The sequence below is a fragment of the Rutilus rutilus genome (genome assembly GCF_951802725.1).
Source record: "Rutilus rutilus genome assembly, chromosome: 6".
In the NCBI taxonomy this organism is placed as follows: domain Eukaryota; kingdom Metazoa; phylum Chordata; class Actinopteri; order Cypriniformes; family Leuciscidae; genus Rutilus; species Rutilus rutilus.
The window spans coordinates 29,046,065-29,066,634 of record NC_140214.1 but is presented as its reverse complement, the minus strand read 5'-3'; the positions used below and the strand labels follow the sequence as shown (position 1 = coordinate 29,066,634).

At 38.2% G+C, this 20,570-nt stretch overlaps 2 protein-coding genes across 2 annotated transcripts in view; one reads left to right on the top strand and one right to left on the bottom strand.

Annotated features, from left to right (window-relative positions):
* Positions 1–1,128: 1,128 nt before the first annotated feature.
* LOC311292734 (uncharacterized protein) lies at positions 1,129–12,251 on the top strand. The gene is made up of 13 exons (XM_084412527.1): positions 1,129–1,200; positions 2,770–2,833; positions 3,006–3,073; positions 3,159–3,231; positions 6,612–6,825; positions 6,909–7,049; positions 7,146–7,212; positions 7,469–7,788; positions 9,696–9,744; positions 10,236–10,302; positions 10,457–10,555; positions 10,763–10,860; positions 11,828–12,251. Exons 5-13 carry the CDS (start codon positions 6,679–6,681, stop codon positions 11,899–11,901), a joined length of 1,062 nt encoding a protein of 353 aa, XP_084268653.1. The 5' UTR covers positions 1,129–1,200; positions 2,770–2,833; positions 3,006–3,073; positions 3,159–3,231; positions 6,612–6,678; the 3' UTR covers positions 11,902–12,251.
* The window catches only part of LOC311292735 (uncharacterized protein), a 9,690-nt gene continuing 1,350 nt past the window's right edge, over positions 12,231–20,570 (bottom strand). The window contains exons 2-5 of the mRNA XM_084412528.1: positions 19,971–20,240; positions 15,877–16,155; positions 15,204–15,370; positions 12,231–13,167 (exon numbers count right to left, since the gene is read on the bottom strand). Coding sequence (XP_084268654.1) covers positions 13,123–13,167; positions 15,204–15,370; positions 15,877–16,155; positions 19,971–20,240 — 761 coding nt within the window. The 3' untranslated portion in view covers positions 12,231–13,122. The remainder of the gene's footprint in view (positions 13,168–15,203; positions 15,371–15,876; positions 16,156–19,970; positions 20,241–20,570) is intronic.

Sequence of the window (20,570 nt, the reverse complement as noted above, 5' to 3'; positions counted from 1 at the left end):
GTTAGTAGCAGCCTATCCTTTCAACGAAATGAAATAAATAAATGACTTGTCAATAATTTTCTACATGATCGCATTTAAAGACAACAATAAAGTTTATTGAATAAAATTCATAATAATAAAAAAAATAAATGAATGGAGTTATTCTCAAACAGCGATGACATCATGGATTACGTGTTGGTCAGAGTCCCGCCCCCGCTGTCAGGATTGCCCCGCCCCCGGTTCTCCCTGTACCTGTCCTCTCAGCTGCAGTATGGAGTCGTGCTGGTCTACCACAGACAGTGCGATTTTTTGTTAGGTGGGCTGGGTCCATTTGTCAAAAATATACAACATATTTTACATATAACAAGAATGTTTTTTGCTGTTTTGACTGCATATTTATCCTTTAAAATGACACAGTGGCCTGATAAGGATAATGATATTTGTAGCATTTAGAGATTTTGTGTGTGCTTTTCTCAGAGGACACTCAGGGGGCAATTGATAGACTCTTCCGCCTTAACCGGAAGGCTAACATTGATTTGATGGATGAGGAAACCAGGTCAGGCACTATTTCATTTCTTAGACACATTTACATTTACACATGAGCATCCTTTATGTTGTCATGATATCAATAGTGCTAATGCAGATGATTGGAACCATTATGTCTGATGAACGTTGTCTGTGATCCTTTTTAAACAATGACCTTTGGATTCAGTACGTCAGATTATTTTATTTATTAGTTTATTTAACAGGGTACATTAATAAACATTACTGTAATAGTGTCAGAATTGTTTTTCATCTGTAGTCCCTGGACAGGTCACAGCATCAGCCTGAAAACACATAGCCAACAAAAAAGATTAAAATGAACATTTCATGTTATTTTTAGATTACAAACCAACATTGCAGTATTTGCAACCCATTCTAACTTTAGTTAGAGGCCTTTTTCAAGGTTAAAAACAAAGAAAAAGTACAGTTTTACATCCAGAATTTTAGGTGAGAGCAGCAACAGGACAAAGATTGGAAATATGAATGAAAAATAGATTCAGAGTTTGATGAATATAAGATGTGGCTAACATTTACAGTTTCCTCCTCTTTCCTTTCAGGCAGAGTCACATGATCCCTGATGCTGCTGCGCTGTTTGATGAAACCGAGGGGGCGAGGGATCCGTTCTTCGGGGTTATGGAGAGCGGGTACAGCCTGCCGAGTCCAAGCAACCTCATTCAGGTGCAATAAAACTCACAATTTCAAAGAAACACTAAAGTTCTGCCATACGTACACTACCATTCAAAAGGTGGGGGCCAGTAGGATCTTTTTTAAAGGGGTCATATAATGCCATTTTTGTACAAGCTAATATGATTCTTTAGGGTCTAAATTAAAAGTTTGTAATATACTTTAATTAAAAATTCTCATTAGTATTGTAAGAAAACACTAATTTCACCTGGTCAAAAACAGCTCTGTCTTCAGCACACCGTTTAAGTGCATGTGTCTTTAAATGATAATGAGCTTTGCTCACCCCGCCCCTCTGTTCTGTGCGTACACCGTTTGAAATAATAACACAATAACCATAACGCGTTGTTCATTATAAACGTGGGATTATGAATTATATTGAGAACGTCGTATAGAAACCATGCCGTAATGTACCCTGAGTGTAAACCTTAGCCGCATTCATCGTGAAGCGTGCAGCAAGCGATTTGCAAAGATTAATATAAAGATTAAAAATAAAGGTTAATAAAACGTTACACTCACTTCTTCTTCTGGAGGTGCAGCAGGAACACGAATAGTTGGTACCGATCCTTTTTTCAGGAGCAGCTTCTTAGCAAAACCAGATTTATACTGACCTCGTTTGTAAAGCAGTCTGGTGTGTGAAATGATTCGCGCAAACATGAAAGCATTGATGTTGATCGTGGGGAATATTCCCTTCGAAAACAAACTCAGCCACTGCGTCTTCAGCGGTTCGGATTTAGGAACATCAAAATGACGTTGTGTTCCTTATTACACCCAAGAACAGAACACCACAATCACTTATACGCCATTCTGCTCCAGCGTATCAACAATGACGCGCGGACTATGATTGACAGCTCGCTCACGAGCGAGGGCGGGTCTGTGTTGAAACGCTGCTGTCAATCAACAATCGTGGGAGGGGCGTCCGACCGTGTGACGTCACAAAATCGAACGGCTTGATTTGAGACGGGGGAAAACATATAAGAAGATAAAAAAAAAACACTGGATGGATTTTTATCATTATATGATGGTTGTGTACAGGCACTGCCAACACACATTTCAGTACAATCACCTTGTAAAAGTGCATGTACCATTATATGACCCCTTTAAGGAAATGCTTTTATTCAACAAGGATGCATTAAATTGATCATAGTGACAGTAAAGACTCTTATAAAGTTATAAAAATTGTATAATGGTTTCACAACAATATTAAGCAGCACAACTGTTTTACTTCATCAGCAAATCATCATATTAGAATGATTTCTGAAGGATCATGTGACACTGAAGACTGGAGTAAAGATGCTGAAAATTCAGCTTTGCATCACAGGAATAAATTACATTTTTAAAATATATTAAAATAGAAAACAGTTCTTTTAAATTGTAATAATATTCCACATTATTACTGCTTTTACTGTATTTTTAAGTAAATAAATGCACCCTTAGGGAGCCTTTCAAAAATATTAAAAAAAATCTTACTGACACCAAACTTAATTTCTAGGTGTTGTTCAGTATTTTATAATATAACAATGAAGTGAAGTCATGTGTAGTCTAACCTGTCACACTGTGTCTCAGCGAACGGAAGAGGTTTCACCAGAGCACGTCTCGCCCGCTAGAGAAACAACACCACCTTCAGATGGTGAGCACTTATTACTTCACACTGAAAAGTGATATGTTATCATTTGCAGCACATAATTACATGTATCCATAGTCTTTCAAGTAATGCTATGGGAATTTACAAATGATAAGCACCAACAGAAAGAAGGATATAGAAATGTAAGTGTATTTTTATCTCCATGTTTCCCCTCTAGGCATCACGGCCAGTCAGGAGTCCATCACTCTGACAGAAAGAGAACCAGTCGTCATGCCTGAGCCAGAGGTACAGCTGTCACTCAGTCACTGTCAGCATCACTGCCTGAACTCCAGTTGTGTGTCTCCACGGTGTCGTCTCTCTGTTTCCTCAGTTTGAAGGAGCAGATCTGCCGGAGTCCAACCTGGTGGAGCTACTGCTGGAGCAGCCCGAACACTTTCTTGAGCGTGAGTGCTGCTTTCACTCAAACCCAGAATTATCCTGGCGCCAGAATGAAGAGGCAGATTATACTTGCACATATATATAATGAACTTTAAAGGAATAGTTCACTTCAAAATGAAAATTCTGTCAGCATTTATTCACCCTCAAGTTGTTGCAAACCTGTATAAATAAATTCTTCTGTTGAACACAAAGGAAGATATTTTGAAGAATATCGGTAACCAGACAGTTGATGGACCCCATTGACTTCCATTGTAGGAAAAAAATACTATGGAAGTCAATGGGGTCCATCAACTGTTTGGTTACCGATATTCTTCAAAATATCTTCTTTTATTTTTTTATGACAATTAAGCACATTACTCCCTGATTCTCATTACTTTAATACAAATACATTAATGCTAAAATGAAAGAATAAAGAGTAATATTTATATTTCATTGTAGTTTTTTTGTGCTGGCTTTAAACTATGCTCATTTAAATAATGTAAAAAAAAAATACTATGTAAAATATAAAGTATTTATACTGTACTTCATTGTAGTTTTTTTTTCTTTATTCTAAAGAATAAAGAGTAATATTTATATTTCATTGTAGTTTTTTTGTGCTGGCTTTAAACTATGCTCATTTAAATAATGTAAAAAAAAAATACTATGTAAAATATAAAGTATTTATACTGTACTTCATTGTAGTTTTTTTGTGCTGGCTTTAAACTATGCTAATCTAAAGAAAAAAATTAAGAAATTATTAAAAAACACTATATAAATTGTATTTATACTAGTATTGTATTTAAAAGTATTTATACTTCAATGTAGCTTATTGTGCTGGCTTTAAACTATGCCTTTTTAAATATAAAAAAAAAAGTAAAAATGCTATATAAAATGTCAAGTATTTATACTTCATTGTAGTTTTTTTTGTGCTGGCTGGCTCATTTAAATAAATAAAAAATTATATAATTTAAAAAAAATAACTAAACTAAAATGTCAAGTATTTAAACTTCATTGTATCTTTTTGTGCTGCTTCAAACTATGCTCATTTAAATATTTTTTAATACTTATTTATACTTAAGTATAAATAAATGAAGTATTTATACTTATTTGTAGCTTTTTGTGTTTGCTTAAAACTATACTTATTTAAATGAAATAATCTATAATGTAAAATAAATGTAAAAAAAATAAAATAATAAAGGAATTTATTCCTTTTGTTATTGCAGTAATAAGAATCTAATAAGAATCACCATTAAGAATAATGAGGCAACCCAAAAATAAAACATCCACATCTGTTATGATAATGATAATGTGTTGATGTCAGGTTTGGCGAGATTTGCCCCAACACTCATTATGAGTCAGTGCTCAGTTCACGTGGTTTTATCTCTGCGGTTTCTGTCACGTTGTATCTTGCAGACATTATAAATCAGTTTCAGGTTCAAACTTGAGAAGGGGACTGTTTTTTGCAGGTGAAGATGAGAGGCAGCTGGAGATAGACAGAGAAAGAGAGCAAATAGAGAAAGAGACAGAAGAGCCGAGGATGCCTGATGAAAGAGAGCAAGAGAGAGCAGCACTTGAGAGAGAGGCAGCAAGAGATCTGACAACATCAGCCTCTTTAGATCTGTACGTTTAGACAACTACACTTCAGAAACTTGCTCTTACGCTTTTAAGTACGCTTTCAGTAAACAAAAGATACTAAAAATGGAAAACTTCCCAGTTTTGAAAAGAAAGCTTTTAGGGTTGATGGCTTTAAAGTCCCCATGAAATCAAAATCTTGCATCCAGAAGCTGTAGTTTTCACCTTGGTTAGTCCATAGATAGGGCTGTACTATTAACCATGATTTAATTGTGGTCATGATTTCTGCTTCTCTCGATTAACTAAGCCTAATCGTTATATAATTGTCCTTTTTGATTTGATATTTCATGATCTTGCACTGGTATAGCAAGCCTCCACGAGCTTTCAAGCTTTGGCTTCTCAGATGTCAAGTGATTCATTTCCACAGTCAGAAATTTTCTCCTAAATGGATGCATTTTCCACCCAGACTTTGATGATTTGAAACACCAACAAACATGTATTTTTAGCAACCTCCACTGCGATATTCTGCTCAAATGAAGGTTCAGAACAACCAGTCTGTGTTTCTTCACAATGCCGCTTACGCTATTTTCTGTGAATAAATCTGCGATCAAACCTTCTCAGTAGCTGTTTCCATCCACCTATTTTCATGCAAATTTTGGGATATCACATAAAAAAGCTGGATGGAAACGGCAAGATGAGCATAAAAAACGTATGCGCTCCATTGAGGCGAAAAATCGCACGTGACTTTGCCTCAACATGTGATTGGATAACTGGACTAACCATGATTTGGTATAATGACCTTTCAGAAGTTGCTCACATGATTGCGTTCCCAAACACCAGCATCCGAACGCAAGGTAACATGACAGCGTTTATTGCGTTTCGTCTGCGCGCTCTTAGACGCTTCCATTTTTATTACATATATTTTGATTATTTCACTGTTTAGCTTTTGAGAGAAGCTTCTTAAGGTTCTACCAACTTTCATAAGAGTTAATGAATATGATAAATATAATAAATCAGGAAACTACACTGTTATTTTAACTTGTTATTTTTTGTCAAATCAACTTAGATAATTAATGTGGTTCAGATAACATATTTGGAGTTTCTATTGATTAAACCAATCTCCTTCATTGCACTACCAATGAAATCTTACAGTGTAGATGAGGTCAAATATACCCTACGTTTGAGCTGACGTTCTCGTGATTTGTGTTTACGTGAAAGTGCAATAATTCCGATGAAATTTAAAAAGAAATTTCTCAAATGAGAACAAGCGTGATTTAATAACTGCGATTTATATCTTCTAACCAAAATAATCGTGATTATCAGTTAACCGTTATCATGCAGCCCTATCCATATACAAGCTGTCAAGTGTTGTTTTATCTGGCAATGACATACATTTAAAGCTATTCGAAAGTTTTTTTTAAATGCGAGCTCTTTTAATATGTCCAGCCCCTATTTCATGTTTTAAAATGAAATGCATTAAATGTATAAGCAAAAAAACAGTTTCCACTTTTAGGGCCAGATTTACTAAACAGGGTAAATTAGCGTGAGAGCGCAATCCCATAAAAGCGCAGATTGGAGTGGAAAGTTCTGCGCGTGATTTACTGACGACGAGCAAATTAAAGAACAAACGCAGCAGATCATTTCCATAATGACCAACGCAATCTACCAAGAAAATTAGTGTCTGGTTTAAGACCTGCTTTTTTTTGTAAATCCTGACAGTAGTTTTTTAACGCCAAAAGAGCATTTTTACCCAAGCTGTTAGTAAATCTGGCCCATAATGTTATACCGGTTTACAAAAACACCAAAGTTATGCTCTAAGATTATGATTTCCCAGGGCACAAATCACTGGTGCATCAAGCCAGGAAGTTGTCCTGCTGCCTGAGGAGGATTTGGGGCTTCCCATGGAGATGCCTGTGTTAGAGGAAAGAGAAAGGACGCCAGTATCTGAGGCTGTACCCATACCATCCCCTCCGCCCATCGAAGAGGAGGAAATGGCCGTCGAACCCGAGAGAGAGAGGGCGGTGAGAGAGAGGAGCCCTCTTCTTCAGGTGTGTTAGGATGTGAGGTCTGTCTTGATGCTACATTAAAGCATTTGACACATTTGTCACCAAGCCATCTGTCCCTCTGTCAGCCTGCTGTAGTGAGGCCTGAATCTCCTAAGGTGACGAGGAAGAGGAGGAGACAGCTGCTCTTCATCGATGAACACACACAGTTATCTCAAGAGGAAATGAAGGCCCGGATTGATGATGCGGAGACAGAGACCAGGCCTTTTGTAAGTCCAGAAAGAAGAAGTCCAGTAAGTCTGTATTCAAGTCAGCATTATTTTTGTGAATAAAATGGTTGTCAGTTGTGTGTTTTTTTCTCCTAGGCGACACTCATCAAACCACGCTTTGAAAAAAAGGGTGCTAAAGAACTGCTCGGGAACCCTTGCATGAGTAAGTCGGTGAATATCCGACTTAATACAGTCATATTTCACCCTAAAATCATAATGTTGCTTTTGAAAGAAACTAATACTTTTATTCAGCAAGGATGCATTAAATTGAACAAAAGTGACAGTAAAGACATTTATAATGTCATAATATGACCTTTATTGATATTTCATGATAGCTTCCATGATATTCACTAAATCATCCTAAGCTTTATCCCTTTATACAGTAATATTGACAGTTTAGTGTTATGCTTTCTACATAGGCCTTCCACCTGAAATCCTGGCGCTATGGAAACAGGCCGTGGTCGTGAGGCCCATCCCTCCATCCAGGCCGCGCTGGGACGTTCCCGCAGCTGAGGAGATGCCAGAGAGAGAGGAGGAAAGACCAGAACCAGCAGAGAGAGAGGAGGAAAGACCAGAGCCAGCAGAGAGAGAAGAGGAAAGACCAGAACCAGCAGAGAGAGAAGAGGAGAGACCAGAACCAGCAGAGAGAGAAGAGGAGAGACCAGAACCAGCAGAGAGAGAAGAGGAGAGACCAGAACCAGCAGAGAGAGAAGAGGAGAGAGAGCTCAGCCCAAGAGAGGTCTACTTCCACTAACACTAACTATTACATTTTAAGATGTAACTCATCCAACACCATTTGTGTTAATACCTTAAAGGGTTAGTTCACCCAAAAATGAAAATTCTGTCAGTAATCACTCACCCTCATGTTGTTCCAACCCCGTAAGACTTTCGTTCATCTTCAGAACACAAATTAAGATATTTTTGATTAAATCTGAGAGCTGTCTCACTCCTCCATAGGCTTCTAGGTAATCAATATCTGCAATCCCAGAAAAGTTAGTAAAGACATCGTTAAAATAGTCCAAGTGACTACAGTGGCTCAACCTTAAGTTTATCGAGCGACGAGAATACTTTGGGAAGATGACGCTCACGATCATTTGATGGGAAAGTGTGAAAGGTAAGCCATTCATTGTAAAGCACATTGGTAAAGCACTTGGACATCCAGGAAATGCACACGTTAGAACCATTTTAAAAACTACAACCATTTTAAACTACATTACCTAGCAGCCTATGAAGGAGTGAGCCAGCTCTCAGATTTCATCAAAAATATCTTAATTTGTGTTCCGAAGATGAACGAAAGTCTTACGGGGTTGGAACAACATGAGGGTGAGTGATTACTGACAGAATTTTTGGGTGAACTATCCCTTTAAAGCAGGGATTCCCAAACTTTCTTTTTTCAGCTAAAACCCCTTTGACCTAAAATATTTACTTGTAGTAGGCTACCCTGAGATTTTGAGTTAATATTTGAATAATTTAATAACACATTTGCATGTGGTCACATGTGTAGGTTTTTAGTAGGTGTTTTATTTTAAAATTATCTATTCGTTTTAATATAGAATTTTTATGAGTTATATATATATATATATATATTTATATTATATTTAAGATTCGCGTTCCATCAACTCACAAACCCTCTGCAGTTCCCTGTTTGGGAAACCCTGTCTTGGGTGCACACTGTGCGATTTTGGCCATGATTTGAGACAAATTTAGCAAATCCTAAAAGATTCCTCTAATCCTAGGCTAAAATCGGAAGTCTTTGAACGTTAGTTTGACATGTTCACTGACAGCCGATTAGTTACCATTGCGATCAAATTTGACCTCCGACGAAATTCTGGCAGTGTCAGAAGATTTGACTCACAGTCCTGCAGTGTGACTTCTCCTACAACGACCGTCAAATTCTCTTAGTTTTTCAAGACAAACCGTGACCAAAATTAACGTTAGAGATTTCTTTGCAGCCATTATTTAAATCCCGCGTGTAACGCATCTCACAGTCACCGAACGTGTCATTGATTGATGATGTAAAACTCCGGACAAGTTTTCTTGCGTGCGTCCGTTTTTAACGCGTCTTGACTGTCGTACAGTCTGACATTAATGACAACTGAGATCTTACAGTGTGACATGGCTTACAGCGAGGATCATGTTCGTACAGTCTGACAAGCAACAATCGTAAAAGACGATAATAAATCGCACAGTGTGCATTCCTTTAAATTAGTGCTACCCAACCACCTAGCAACACCCTGAACACCCTAGAAACAACACATCAACCACCCAGAAAACTTAAGCAACACCTTAACAACCAATGCCAGTGACATCAAAAGTGTAGAAATATTCCAAAAATTAAAGATTATAGTTTAAACATAAAGAAACTAATAAACAAAGTGATGCATATGTGTCAACGACTGAAAGACATGCGTCCCATTTAGGATTTACTAACAGCTTGTGTCAGCTCTTTTCATTCCCATCGGCGCTTTTTTTGGAAATGCGCTCTCATGGTAATTTGCCCACTTTAGTAAATCTGGCCCCTTGTCTGTTTGTTTGTGTGATCCAAATGGATGGATGCATTTCAAAAGCATACAACTTAAATTAAGTGTATAACAAGTGGTTCTGTTTTAGTGACTGATCTTTTTTCCGGCATCCTTACTATTGTAGATTCCCAGAGAAATGGTTGAGTCTGGCCTCCTCCAGCAAGAAACACCAGGTAAAGTATCAGTATAGAACAGATCAGCCAGAACATTAAAAGCACCAGCCTAATATCATGTAGGTCCCCCTCGTGCTGCCAAAACAGCTCTGATGCCTCGAGGCATGGTCTCCACAAGACCTCTCAAGCTGTCCTGTTGGATCAGGCACTAAGACATAAGCAGCAGATCCTTTAAGTCCCGCAAGTTGTGAGGTGGAGCCTCCATGGATCTAGTTTAGCCACTATTTTTTCCTTTTGCTTGCCAGTTTTTTCCTGGTTCCAACACATGAAATTCAAGACCTGACTGTTCACCAGCTGCTTAATATATCCCACCCCTTAAAATCTATGTTATTCGCTTCACCCGTCTGGAGTTTTAATGTTGTGGCTGATTTTCTCAGATTACAGTCGATCGACTTTATTTCAGTAATGAGTGGCGTGTTTTGAAAGGAGGGAAAGAAAGAGAATAACAGGTTTAGCTGCTACAGAATGTTCATTTTTCGTTGTATTTGCAGCCTCTTTGGTCATTTTGGAGACACCAGACAAGGATTCTTCTCCACTCGAGACACCTGAGATGAGACGGTGAGAGGAGAGATGGTAAAAGAGAGACAGAAAGTGTGAGACGGAAGTAGCTGTCGCTCTCATTAGAGACTGGTTTGACACGTGTGAGTTTCACACTCAGTCGCTGCATAATTAAGTGCCTTCTGAATAATTCCTTCTGCTTTCATGGGTTTAGATCCCCTGTTTCAGAAATTCAGTTCGGTCTAGAGGACATTCCAGAGGAGAGAGTGCCAGTGATGGAAGATATTGCAATGGATATTGAGGAACAATTAAGGTAAAGCTTAAAACTATCTGCTTCTTTTTTATGTCAATGTAAAAAAAAAAATCAGTACAATGTTGATTCAGTTCAGTTCAATAACAATGTAGATGTTGTAGAGTTATTCTGCTATAAAGCTCATTATCACTATCCAGCAAGTTTTGTCCATTTCAGTGGATTGTTACTCTGAACACATTTCTAATGTATTTCTTTCTTCTGTTGAAGGCCGCCGGATGTCATTGAAGATTTAGTGACCTTTCGCTCTCTGCTACCCATTCAGGCCAGCCGTAGAATTGTTGCCCGAATCTTTTGGAGATTGCTAGGTAAGATTGTGGCAAGCCTTGTTTATACTTTCGCCTCGCTAAACCAGATGAGATTATACTTGACGCGCTCGCCGCTGTACTATTCTTTGAAACGACAGTGGGCGACTCTGAGTAATTGTCCTCTAAACCAGTGTTTCTCAACTCCAGTCCTCGTGACCCACTGCTCTGCACATTTTGTATGTCTCCCTTATTTAACACACCTGAACCAGATCATCAGCTCATTAGGAGAGACTCCATGAACTGAACTGAGTGTGTCAGATAAGAGAGACATACAAAATGTGCAGAGCAGTGGGTCACGAGGACTGGAGTTGAGAACCACTGCTCTAAACCATCAGGAAGCAGCAGTGAGAAGAATTACACATGTGACGATGTTTGTTTTTATTACACTTCACCAATCCCACGCTACAAAAGAACCAAATAATCGTGTCAAACCCGATAAACCTTGAGATTATTACTTGTGACATTACAACAAAATATATGGATATGAGAACATATGTGTAAAACTAAATTAAACAACAATCAATAAATGAGTTCATTAGGCATTTTCAGTTAATTTCATGAAAATTTTTATGAAACGTAGACCTTTATTTTCTTTAAAAGGCTTATTTCTGCCGGGACAGATGTACCTGCTCGGCCAGAATCGCCTCTCGTCCATCTTCGGAAGCGGAGCCGCTTGCAAAAGTTACAAAAAATGTTGTGCACACCGCTAAGCGAAATGGGGTCTCATGAAAAAATGAACATGAAGTGGGATGGTCGACTTGTGGGCCAATTAATGAAACCAATTTTATTTTCAACATACAAAGATTTAAATGGAGAAAATCACCTGCTAGAGGCCAGTAACGGTGTGAGAAGGAACACCACGATTAACAAAATAAATGTTATCAAATCCTCCCAAGTTCTCAATTTATTGAAAAGGTCAGTCGCCTGGGAATTTATTCAGTCTTGTTGTTTCATCTTGTGTTTACAGAGCAAACGGTTGCAAGAGAGGTCACAGTGCGACAGGACGAGCCGTATGGTGACATCATCATTTCACAGCCATAGATCGATCGTAAACCGATGACGACTTGCCATTATTTTTAGACAAAACTGGTATGACTTATTAAATCAGTGTTCATGTTTATGACTTTTTAAACAACTGAAAGTCCTATAGTTGTATTAACATGTTATTGATGGTTTAACAGATTTTTGTCATTGTTTATTTAATATTGTGATATTTTGTAATCTATGATAAACAAGTTTCGTCTTAAGAATGAAATTAACTTATGCAACTTTTCAATGTTTTCTATATTACCATGTTTGTTGCAATACTCCTGTTTTTATCATAATATTAAATGTTGTTCTCGGTTTTATAGCATGAGGCATCACAAAATAAAGTTTTCTTCTTTTATTACAAACTCTTATCTTTACAGGTTCAACAACACAACTATGCAATATATATTTATCAGGTTGTTTTGGCACAAAGTACATTAGGCACTAGGTTTACCACAAATACCAGCATAGACAGAAGTGGATATGCTAAAATACATTTCAAGTTATTTCACATACCTTCATTAGTGATCGAGACAATCAACCTTTGTCATAAATATCAAAATCACAATTCAACTGAACCCCAAAATCGCACTCATTGTAGAACACTGTCACATAAAAAGCAAAATGTTCCTCACTACACTGTCTTAGCTCTAAATATCAGTGCAAAAAGTCCAGAGACATGTATGCTAAACCCAGGGAACTTTTTTTTCTCCAAAAAACATTTCTTGGAAAATAAGCCCCTGAAAAGAAAAACATGCAGCACTATTTGCTCGTGTAGATTCAAGAAATGTAGACCTTTCATAATAAAAGTTACTGTTAGAGTGAAGCAGATTAACCAAAATAATAGTGTTATAATATTGAGTACAACTATAGTGTCTAAAAAATGAAAAACATTATCTTCGGCAAATGCTCTAATTTACTTTAAAATACTACATGCGAAGATGAAACCTACATGGTAAAAATTTGCGGTGAATCTTATTCCCTTCTCTTAACTAAACTGTTTTATTAGGGAACTGTGCAGATTTTAGCAGCGAATAAGACTATTTTATTCTATTTTATGAAACCCTTTTTTTCTATTATTACGCAACCACTTTTCAGCATCAAGGCCTCCTGAGAATCATCGAAACCCATAATCAGAGATCAGTTGAGAAAGCTGTCTTTCAGGGGAATTGCAACAATAACAACACTGGCTGCCTGAGGAATCAAATAATGAAATGGTGGAATTCAATCTTGCTAATAGGTGTATCTTGACAAAGGCGTGTCTTCTAGGAGATCATCCTGCAAAAAAAGCAATTACATTTTTTTTACTTTAGATGCCTGTGGATTTGCAAAACATGCCACATCCAAATCCATACGGTAAAACTGACGCCATCGTTATTGTTCGTATCGCTGTGCGTAAAGTGCTGAGGAAGCCGCCGGAGCTGAAATTCACTGTAAGCAGTCGCCCAATCACAACAGACTGTACCATCTGTCCAATCAGAGCAGAGTAGGCTCTCAGAAAGGAGGAGTTGAGAGAAACCGAATCATTTATCGTTTAGACACCGTGAGAAAAGAGGTGATGCTGCAATGTACACTCACCTAAAGGATTATTAGGAACACCTGTTCAATTTCTCATTAATGCAATTATCTAATCAACCAATCACATGGCAGTTGCTTCAATGCATTTAGGGGTGTGGTCCTGGTCAAGACAATCTCCTGAACTCCAAACTGAATGTCAGAATGGGAAAGAAAGGTGATTTAAGCAATTTTGAGCGTGGCATGGTTGTTGGTGCCAGACGGGCCGGTCTGAGTATTTCACAATCTGCTCAGTTACTGGGATTTTCACGCACAACCATTTCTAGGGTTTACAAAGAATGGTGTGAAAAGGGAAAAACATCCAGTATGCGGCAGTCCTGTGGGCGAAAATGCCTTGTTGATGCTAGAGGTCAGAGGAGAATGGGCCGACTGATTCAAGCTGATAGAAGAGCAACTTTGACTGAAATAACCACTCGTTACAATCGAAGTATGCAGCAAAGCATTTGTGTAGCCACAACACGCACAACCTTGAGGCGGATGGGCTACAACAGCAGAAGACCCCACCGGGTACCACTCATCTCCACTACAAATAGGAAAAAGAGGCTACAATTTTTACACCAAAATTGGACAGTTGAAGACTGTTGAAGAATGTTGCCTGGTCTGATGAGTCTCGATTTCTGTTGAGACATTCAGATGGTAGAGTCAGAATTTGGCGTAAACAGAATGAGAACATGGATCCATCATGCCTTGTTACCACTGTGCAGGCTGGTGGTGGTGGTGTAATGGTGTGGGGGATGTTTTCTTGGCACACTTTAGGCCCCTTAGTCCCAATTGGGCATCGTTTAAATGCCACGGCCTACCTGAGCATTGTTTCTGACCATGTCCATCCCTTTATGACCACCATGTACCCATCCTCTGATGGCTACTTCCAGCAGGATAATGCACCATGTCACAAAGCTCGAATAATTTCAAATTGGTTTCTTGAACATGACAATGAGTTCACTGTACTAAAATGGCCCCCACAGTCACCAGATCTCAACCCAATAGAGCATCTTTGGGATGTGGTGGAACGGGAGCTTCGTGCCCTGGATGTGCTTCCCACAAATCTCCATCAACTGCAAGATGCTATCCTATCAATATGGGCCAACATTTCTAAAGAATGCTTTCAGCACCTTGTTGAATCAATGCCACGTAGAATTAAGGCAGTTCTGAAGGCGAAAGGGGGTCAAACACAGTATTAGTATGGTGTTCCTAATAATCCTTTAGGTGAGTGTATATTATGAGAAAATTAAAGTGTTTTGTAAAGTGCTATTGTAGGAGACATAATAGTAATAATTATGGGGCACTTAAAAGGAATTAGGTCACCCAAAAATGAAAATTCGGTCATTATGCACTCACCCTCATGTCGTTCCAAACTCGTAAGACTTTCGTTCATCTTTGGAACACAAATGAAGTCTTGATTGAAACCCGTAATTGAGTCTTACGGGTTTGGGATGATATGAAGGTGAGTAATTCATGAAGGTAAAAGAGTAGCAAAACCCGAGAGCACGTAGATGTGAATTTGAGAACTTGTACAATAAATATTCATACTGAATGTTGAGATTTGCACTCCCAGATTATAGTCACAAATCTGTATTCTGTATTTGAAGCTGCAGACAAGTAGTGACAAATGTGTAAAATGCCATTCACAGAAATACAACGGTTGAAGTATCCCTTTAAGTATTACGGACTTGCTGCCCAAATGCTGTGTGCAGAAATCTGGAAATATCCAAGATATGTGATATTGGCATGAGACTCACCATAGGGAGATCTTGAAGCCGATGGAATTCTGGATGCTCGTTCCGCTGGCGGAACCTGAGGAAGAGGACGGCCGAGACCATGGCAGTGCAAATGATGAAAATGGTGACCAGAGCCGCAAGCAGGGGGTCCAGGGGTGATGTAGGGCGGTGAGGAGCCTTGCCTGATTCTGGAAGATTGAGAAAGAGTGAAAACTAATTATCACTATCGCAGGAACTAATAAAACCGAAGGAACATAATGGAGCTCTGCACAGACCACAGAAGTAAATGTAGATGGAAAAATAATTCAATTATCATCCATCATGTGCTTATTAGACCTCTACTGCAAGACCAAAGACACCACTCAAACCTATCAAACGTTTTCTCTCTCTCATACTTCAGTAGAGTATCTTTCTAGCCTTAGTCAAACAGAGCATGAAGGGTCAGTTCAACCACAAATAAAAAAAAGCTTGAAATACATAAAAAAAAAAGGCAGAGCTTCAATTGACCATATTTGAGTGAAAAAGCCTAAATTAAATCTGTTCATAACATAAAGTGATTGTGTCTCTTCAGAAGACTTGCATTAAGCTGCTTGATTCATATGGATAACTTTCACAATATCTTATGGTCTGAAGTCTTATGGGTTCGAAATTACATGAGGATGATTAAATGATGACGCTATCGCTATCCACACACCTTGATCACCCACGTCCAGTTCAGAGGGCTCGTCCTGGTCTTCCGAAGGAGCGGGTCCAGTGACCTCTGAACTGCTGGTCAGGGCAAGCTGAGATGTCTGAGGGTAACTGGGGGTGAATGGTGGAGCTGTTTGTGTTGACTGGGACACACTGCTGGTTGAGGTGGAGAGGGTCTGATGTCCTTCACTTGGACTGATGGATGTTGCAGGAGCTGTGGCTGCTGAATCTGAAACGGTGCTCTTCATATAAGAAAGAGATGAGCTGCCGCCAACAGAAAAACCTGCAGGAGAAAGATTGGCACAGAAACACAAGCTTTGAACACAGAAGGAAAAAGTAGTGAAGGTAAGATTTGAGAAAGTATGATTTAAGGATTTGAAGGTTTTTAAGAATTTGTGAAAAGCGTGATAGAACTAGAGTGTGAGTGGTGCTAATCTATGCAAAACACTCCCACAGTTCAAAACAGGAGTGTGTGCAGTGTTGATTTCATGAAAAGTTTGATGAATAACAAAGATGAATCTAATTAGCACTATATAGGAGGATATACAGATTTATTTGATATTTTCCACTAATTCAAATACTTTTCGTCTGATTTTTTATCTTTTAAATGTTTTTCTATAATCACAGACAGATGATAGATAGATGGACGGACAGACAGACAGACAGACAGACAGACAGACAGACAGACAGACAGACAGATAGATAGATAGATAGATAGATAGATAGATAGATAGATAGATAGATAGATAGATAGATAGATAGATAGATAGATAGATAGATAGATAGATAGATAGATAGACCGACAGACAGACAGACAGACAGACAAATAGACGGACGGACAGATAGATAGACAGACACAGATAGATAGACAGACAAATAGATAGATAGATGATAGACAGAAAGACGGATAGATAGACAGACAGACAGACAGACAGATAGAAAGATAGAAAGACAGACGATAGACAGATAGATAGATAGATAGATAGATAGATAGATAGATAGATAGATAGACAGAAAGACAGATAGATAGATAGACAAATAGATAGACAGACAAAAAGACAGATAGATAGATAGACAGACAGACAGACACAGATAGAACGATGGATATACAGACAGATAGATAGATAAAAACAGACAGATAGATAGATAGACAGACAGACAGACAGATAGATAGATAGATAGATAGATAGATAGACAAATAGATAGATAAAAACAGACAGACAGATAGATAGACAGACAAATAGATAGACAGACAGACAGACAGACAGATAGACAGACAGACAGACAGACAGACAGATGATAGACGAACAGATAGATAGATAGACAGACAGACAGACAGATAGATAGATAGATAGATAGATAGATAGATAGATAAAAAGAAAGACATAGATAAACAGACAGACAGACAGATAGATAGATAGATAGATAGATAGATAGATAGATAGATAGATAGATAGATAGATAGATAGATAGATAGATAGATAGATAGATAGATAGACGGACAGACAGATAAATAGATAGAGATAAACAGACAGACAGACAGATAGATAGATAGATAGATAGATAGATAGATAGATAGATAGATAGATAGATAGATAGATAGATAGATAGATAGATAGATAGATAGACAGACAGATAAATAGATAGATAGATAGATAGATAGATAGATAGATAGATAGATAGATAGATAGATAGATAGATAAAAAGAAAGATAGATAGATAAAAAGAAAGACATAGATAAACAGACAGATAGACAGATAGATAGATAGATAGATAGATAGATAGATAGATAGATAGATAAAAAGAAAGAGATAGATAGATAGATAGATAGATAGATAGATAGATAGATAGATAGATAGATAGATAGATAGATAGATAGATAGATAGATAGATAAAAAGAAAGATAGATAGATAAACAGATAGATAGTTTTGGCCATGATTGGGCAGGTTTTTAATAGCAATTGTGCTGGTTTTGGTTCACAAACCTGGCAACCCTGGTCACGGGTCCCTCCTTCAGTGTAGGGCTATGGTATTTTTTTACCCGTTTTATTTTCTGCCAGGCAAGTTTCGAAGAACTACTGTTTTGAAGTTGTTTTCAACAGTCATACTTAAGGTCTGGCATAAGTGCAGTAAACCAATAAGTAGATATTCAACTGCCCTAAATATAGCTGTGTTTCCAGTGAAATGACAGTATGAGAGAGGGATATTATTTACAAGCACAGTCGTGTTCCAAAATGTTACGCCCACGTCCAGCCATTATTTACAGATAGACGTCTGATCAAGTGGGTGGAATGTGGCACTTTCCCAGAGAGTCTCATGAGTTCAGTCTTGATTCTGTCACATTAAGCCCAGTGGTGTATCTCTAAAGTGGAACACAGTGATGTACACACACATGAATCATTGTATTCATACAACGATATGCGAGTAATGCCACTATCTTTACTGTCATCTCAGCTCGTGTTTGACCAGTATGTGTTTTTAAATGTCGGACACAAATGGCAACATCTAGAGAGACTGTGATAAAGCCAATATTTAATGATGGCAAATGCTTAAAAAAAAAAAATATATATCAAATGCAAAATATCCTTAAGAAATGTATAGCAGTTTTATGGTTTAGTAATGAATAGGTCAGAATCTAACCCACATTTCCTACATGAGCACTAACCAAAAAGCCACGGCTCTTACTAAAGCAAAGTAAAGTAAAACGTTTAAAGCAAGTAAAAAAATTAATTTGCAGTACGTTTTAGAAAAAAATACGGTAACACTTTATTTTACTGTTTCCTTGTTACATATGTTACATGTACTTACCATAGTAATAACAGTAAATTATGCATAATTACATGCAATTAACCCTCAACCAAAACCTAATCCTATCCTAATCCTATAGTAAGTACATGTTGTTAATTATTATTACTCAGCACTTAAAGCTACACTGTGTAGGATTTTCTCCCATCTAGCGGTGAAATTGTTTATGACTACAAACTGAATATTACTTTCTAACCCCTCCCATTCCGAGGGCGTTTTAACTCCTACGGTGGCCGTATTATTTCAAATCTGCCGGCAGTCGCGAGTAATCTCCCCCTCGCATTCGTCACGGTGCCACTGAGTGTAAAAACGCGAAAGGCGAAGCTTGAATTTCCAGGTATGTCCCTCTTTGGCTAATGTATTTTCAAGATGGAGGCGCAACATGGCTGCCGCCATTCGAGCGACTCGCTCGTATGTATTCTGAATGGCAGATTCTACGCTTACGAGAATACTTGATTAGTTGGTAGAAGTAATTACACATTAATGAGCACATATCATTTTGAAAGAACAAAGTGTTTTTTGCTAAGAATCAACTTAAAAAAATGACACAGTGTAGCTTTAAAGCAACACCAAGCACTTTTCCTCTTCGGTCCCCCTACAGGTTGGATGCGGAATTGTCCATTACCGCTGTCGTAAAGAATTTAGCCTACCATCGCACGCACGCTATTTGTTTATCCAGCACCGGCTTTGGAAATAACGATGTCCACAGACAAGGTAGAGTATGTTGCATGATTTTATGAAAGTATGACGTATTGCGACATCAGAAACGGCTATTTTTTATATAGGCTCCACCTATTGGCTATAGCAACGCTTGCCGTAAAGCAAGTCAAATTTGTAGTTTCTTATGTCTCATTCGAACTACAGATCCGCTACCCGATCTGGCAAACTTGCACAGTGCGGTTATAGCCGATAGAGGGTCGCAAAGCGAATGCAGAAGTGCCGTTCACCCTGTTACAAGTTGATGAACCACTGAAACGATTTTGGAAACATTATTTTTGTATTGTAATTATTTGTGTAATTCACTTCTGAGTGAATTTTTTCTTTTCAGTGCAGAGCTTTAAAATTCAATCTTTTCAACTGAATGTGATGATGGTTTGAACTGAAGTCTGTCTCAGAATTAAATGTTAAACCTCTTTAACTCTTCGTAACTGTTAATTTTGCAGCCTTATCTGCCCCTGCCCATGTTGTTGTTCTCAACCCAATGAACGGCAAATTTGTTTTCAAAGCCAAGTTAGACTGATTAATGACAGATAGCGTTTGCAATTAGATTAGGTTTAATTCGATTAGTCTTGCCTGGCACTGAGGCTGTGTCCGTGTTGAGGGTGGTGGTGGTGACATCTTGTAGCGCAGGGGTCTGTGAGGCGGCTGGTGACGGAGAGCTGTCATTGGATGGCTGTGATGGAGGAGCAGCAGTAGGTGTGACCTCACCGCTTGACAAATCAGTCTTAGGAGGAGGAGGAGAGGCTGTACCGGGTCCTGATTCCAAAATCTCACTTTTTGAAGTGACGTGATCTTCAGGAAGGACTTCATTCAGAAGGGATGGGGATGAATCTGTTGACTGACCTTGGGGAGAAGTAGAAAGTATCTGAATGAGCAAACCTGTTCATTTAGAATGTGTTAATTACAAGATTACAGTCTACAACTGTGCTTGTAGATCTAAAAAAAAAAAGAAAAAAAAAAAGAAATGTCATGTTTATTTGCTACAGGAAGAGCGCTGTGTGTTCTCATGCTGAATCGGTTACGTGGGCGTTCCAGACCGGATCTGTACAGCCGAGTTTAATGGTCACACAGTCAATCCACAGAACAAAGCGGTTGTGACCTTTATGTGTCAAGAAGGAGCAGAGGAACAAACAAAACAGATAAAATGTGCACGTGCACAGGTTTTTGAAGATT

What these genes read in the sequence shown, in the direction of transcription:
- LOC311292734 (XM_084412527.1), top strand. Translation starts at nt 6,679, where the DNA reads ATGGAGATGCCTGTGTTAGAGGAAAGAGAAAGGACGCCAGTATCTGAG. An exon ending in GAGAGCTCAGCCCAAGAGAG is followed by an intron (nt 7,789 to 9,695) that starts GTCTACTTCCAC and finishes TTACTATTGTAG; the next exon opens with ATTCCCAGAGAAATGGTTGA. An exon ending in AATCTTTTGGAGATTGCTAG is followed by an intron (nt 10,861 to 11,827) that starts GTAAGATTGTGG and finishes TTGTGTTTACAG; the next exon opens with AGCAAACGGTTGCAAGAGAG.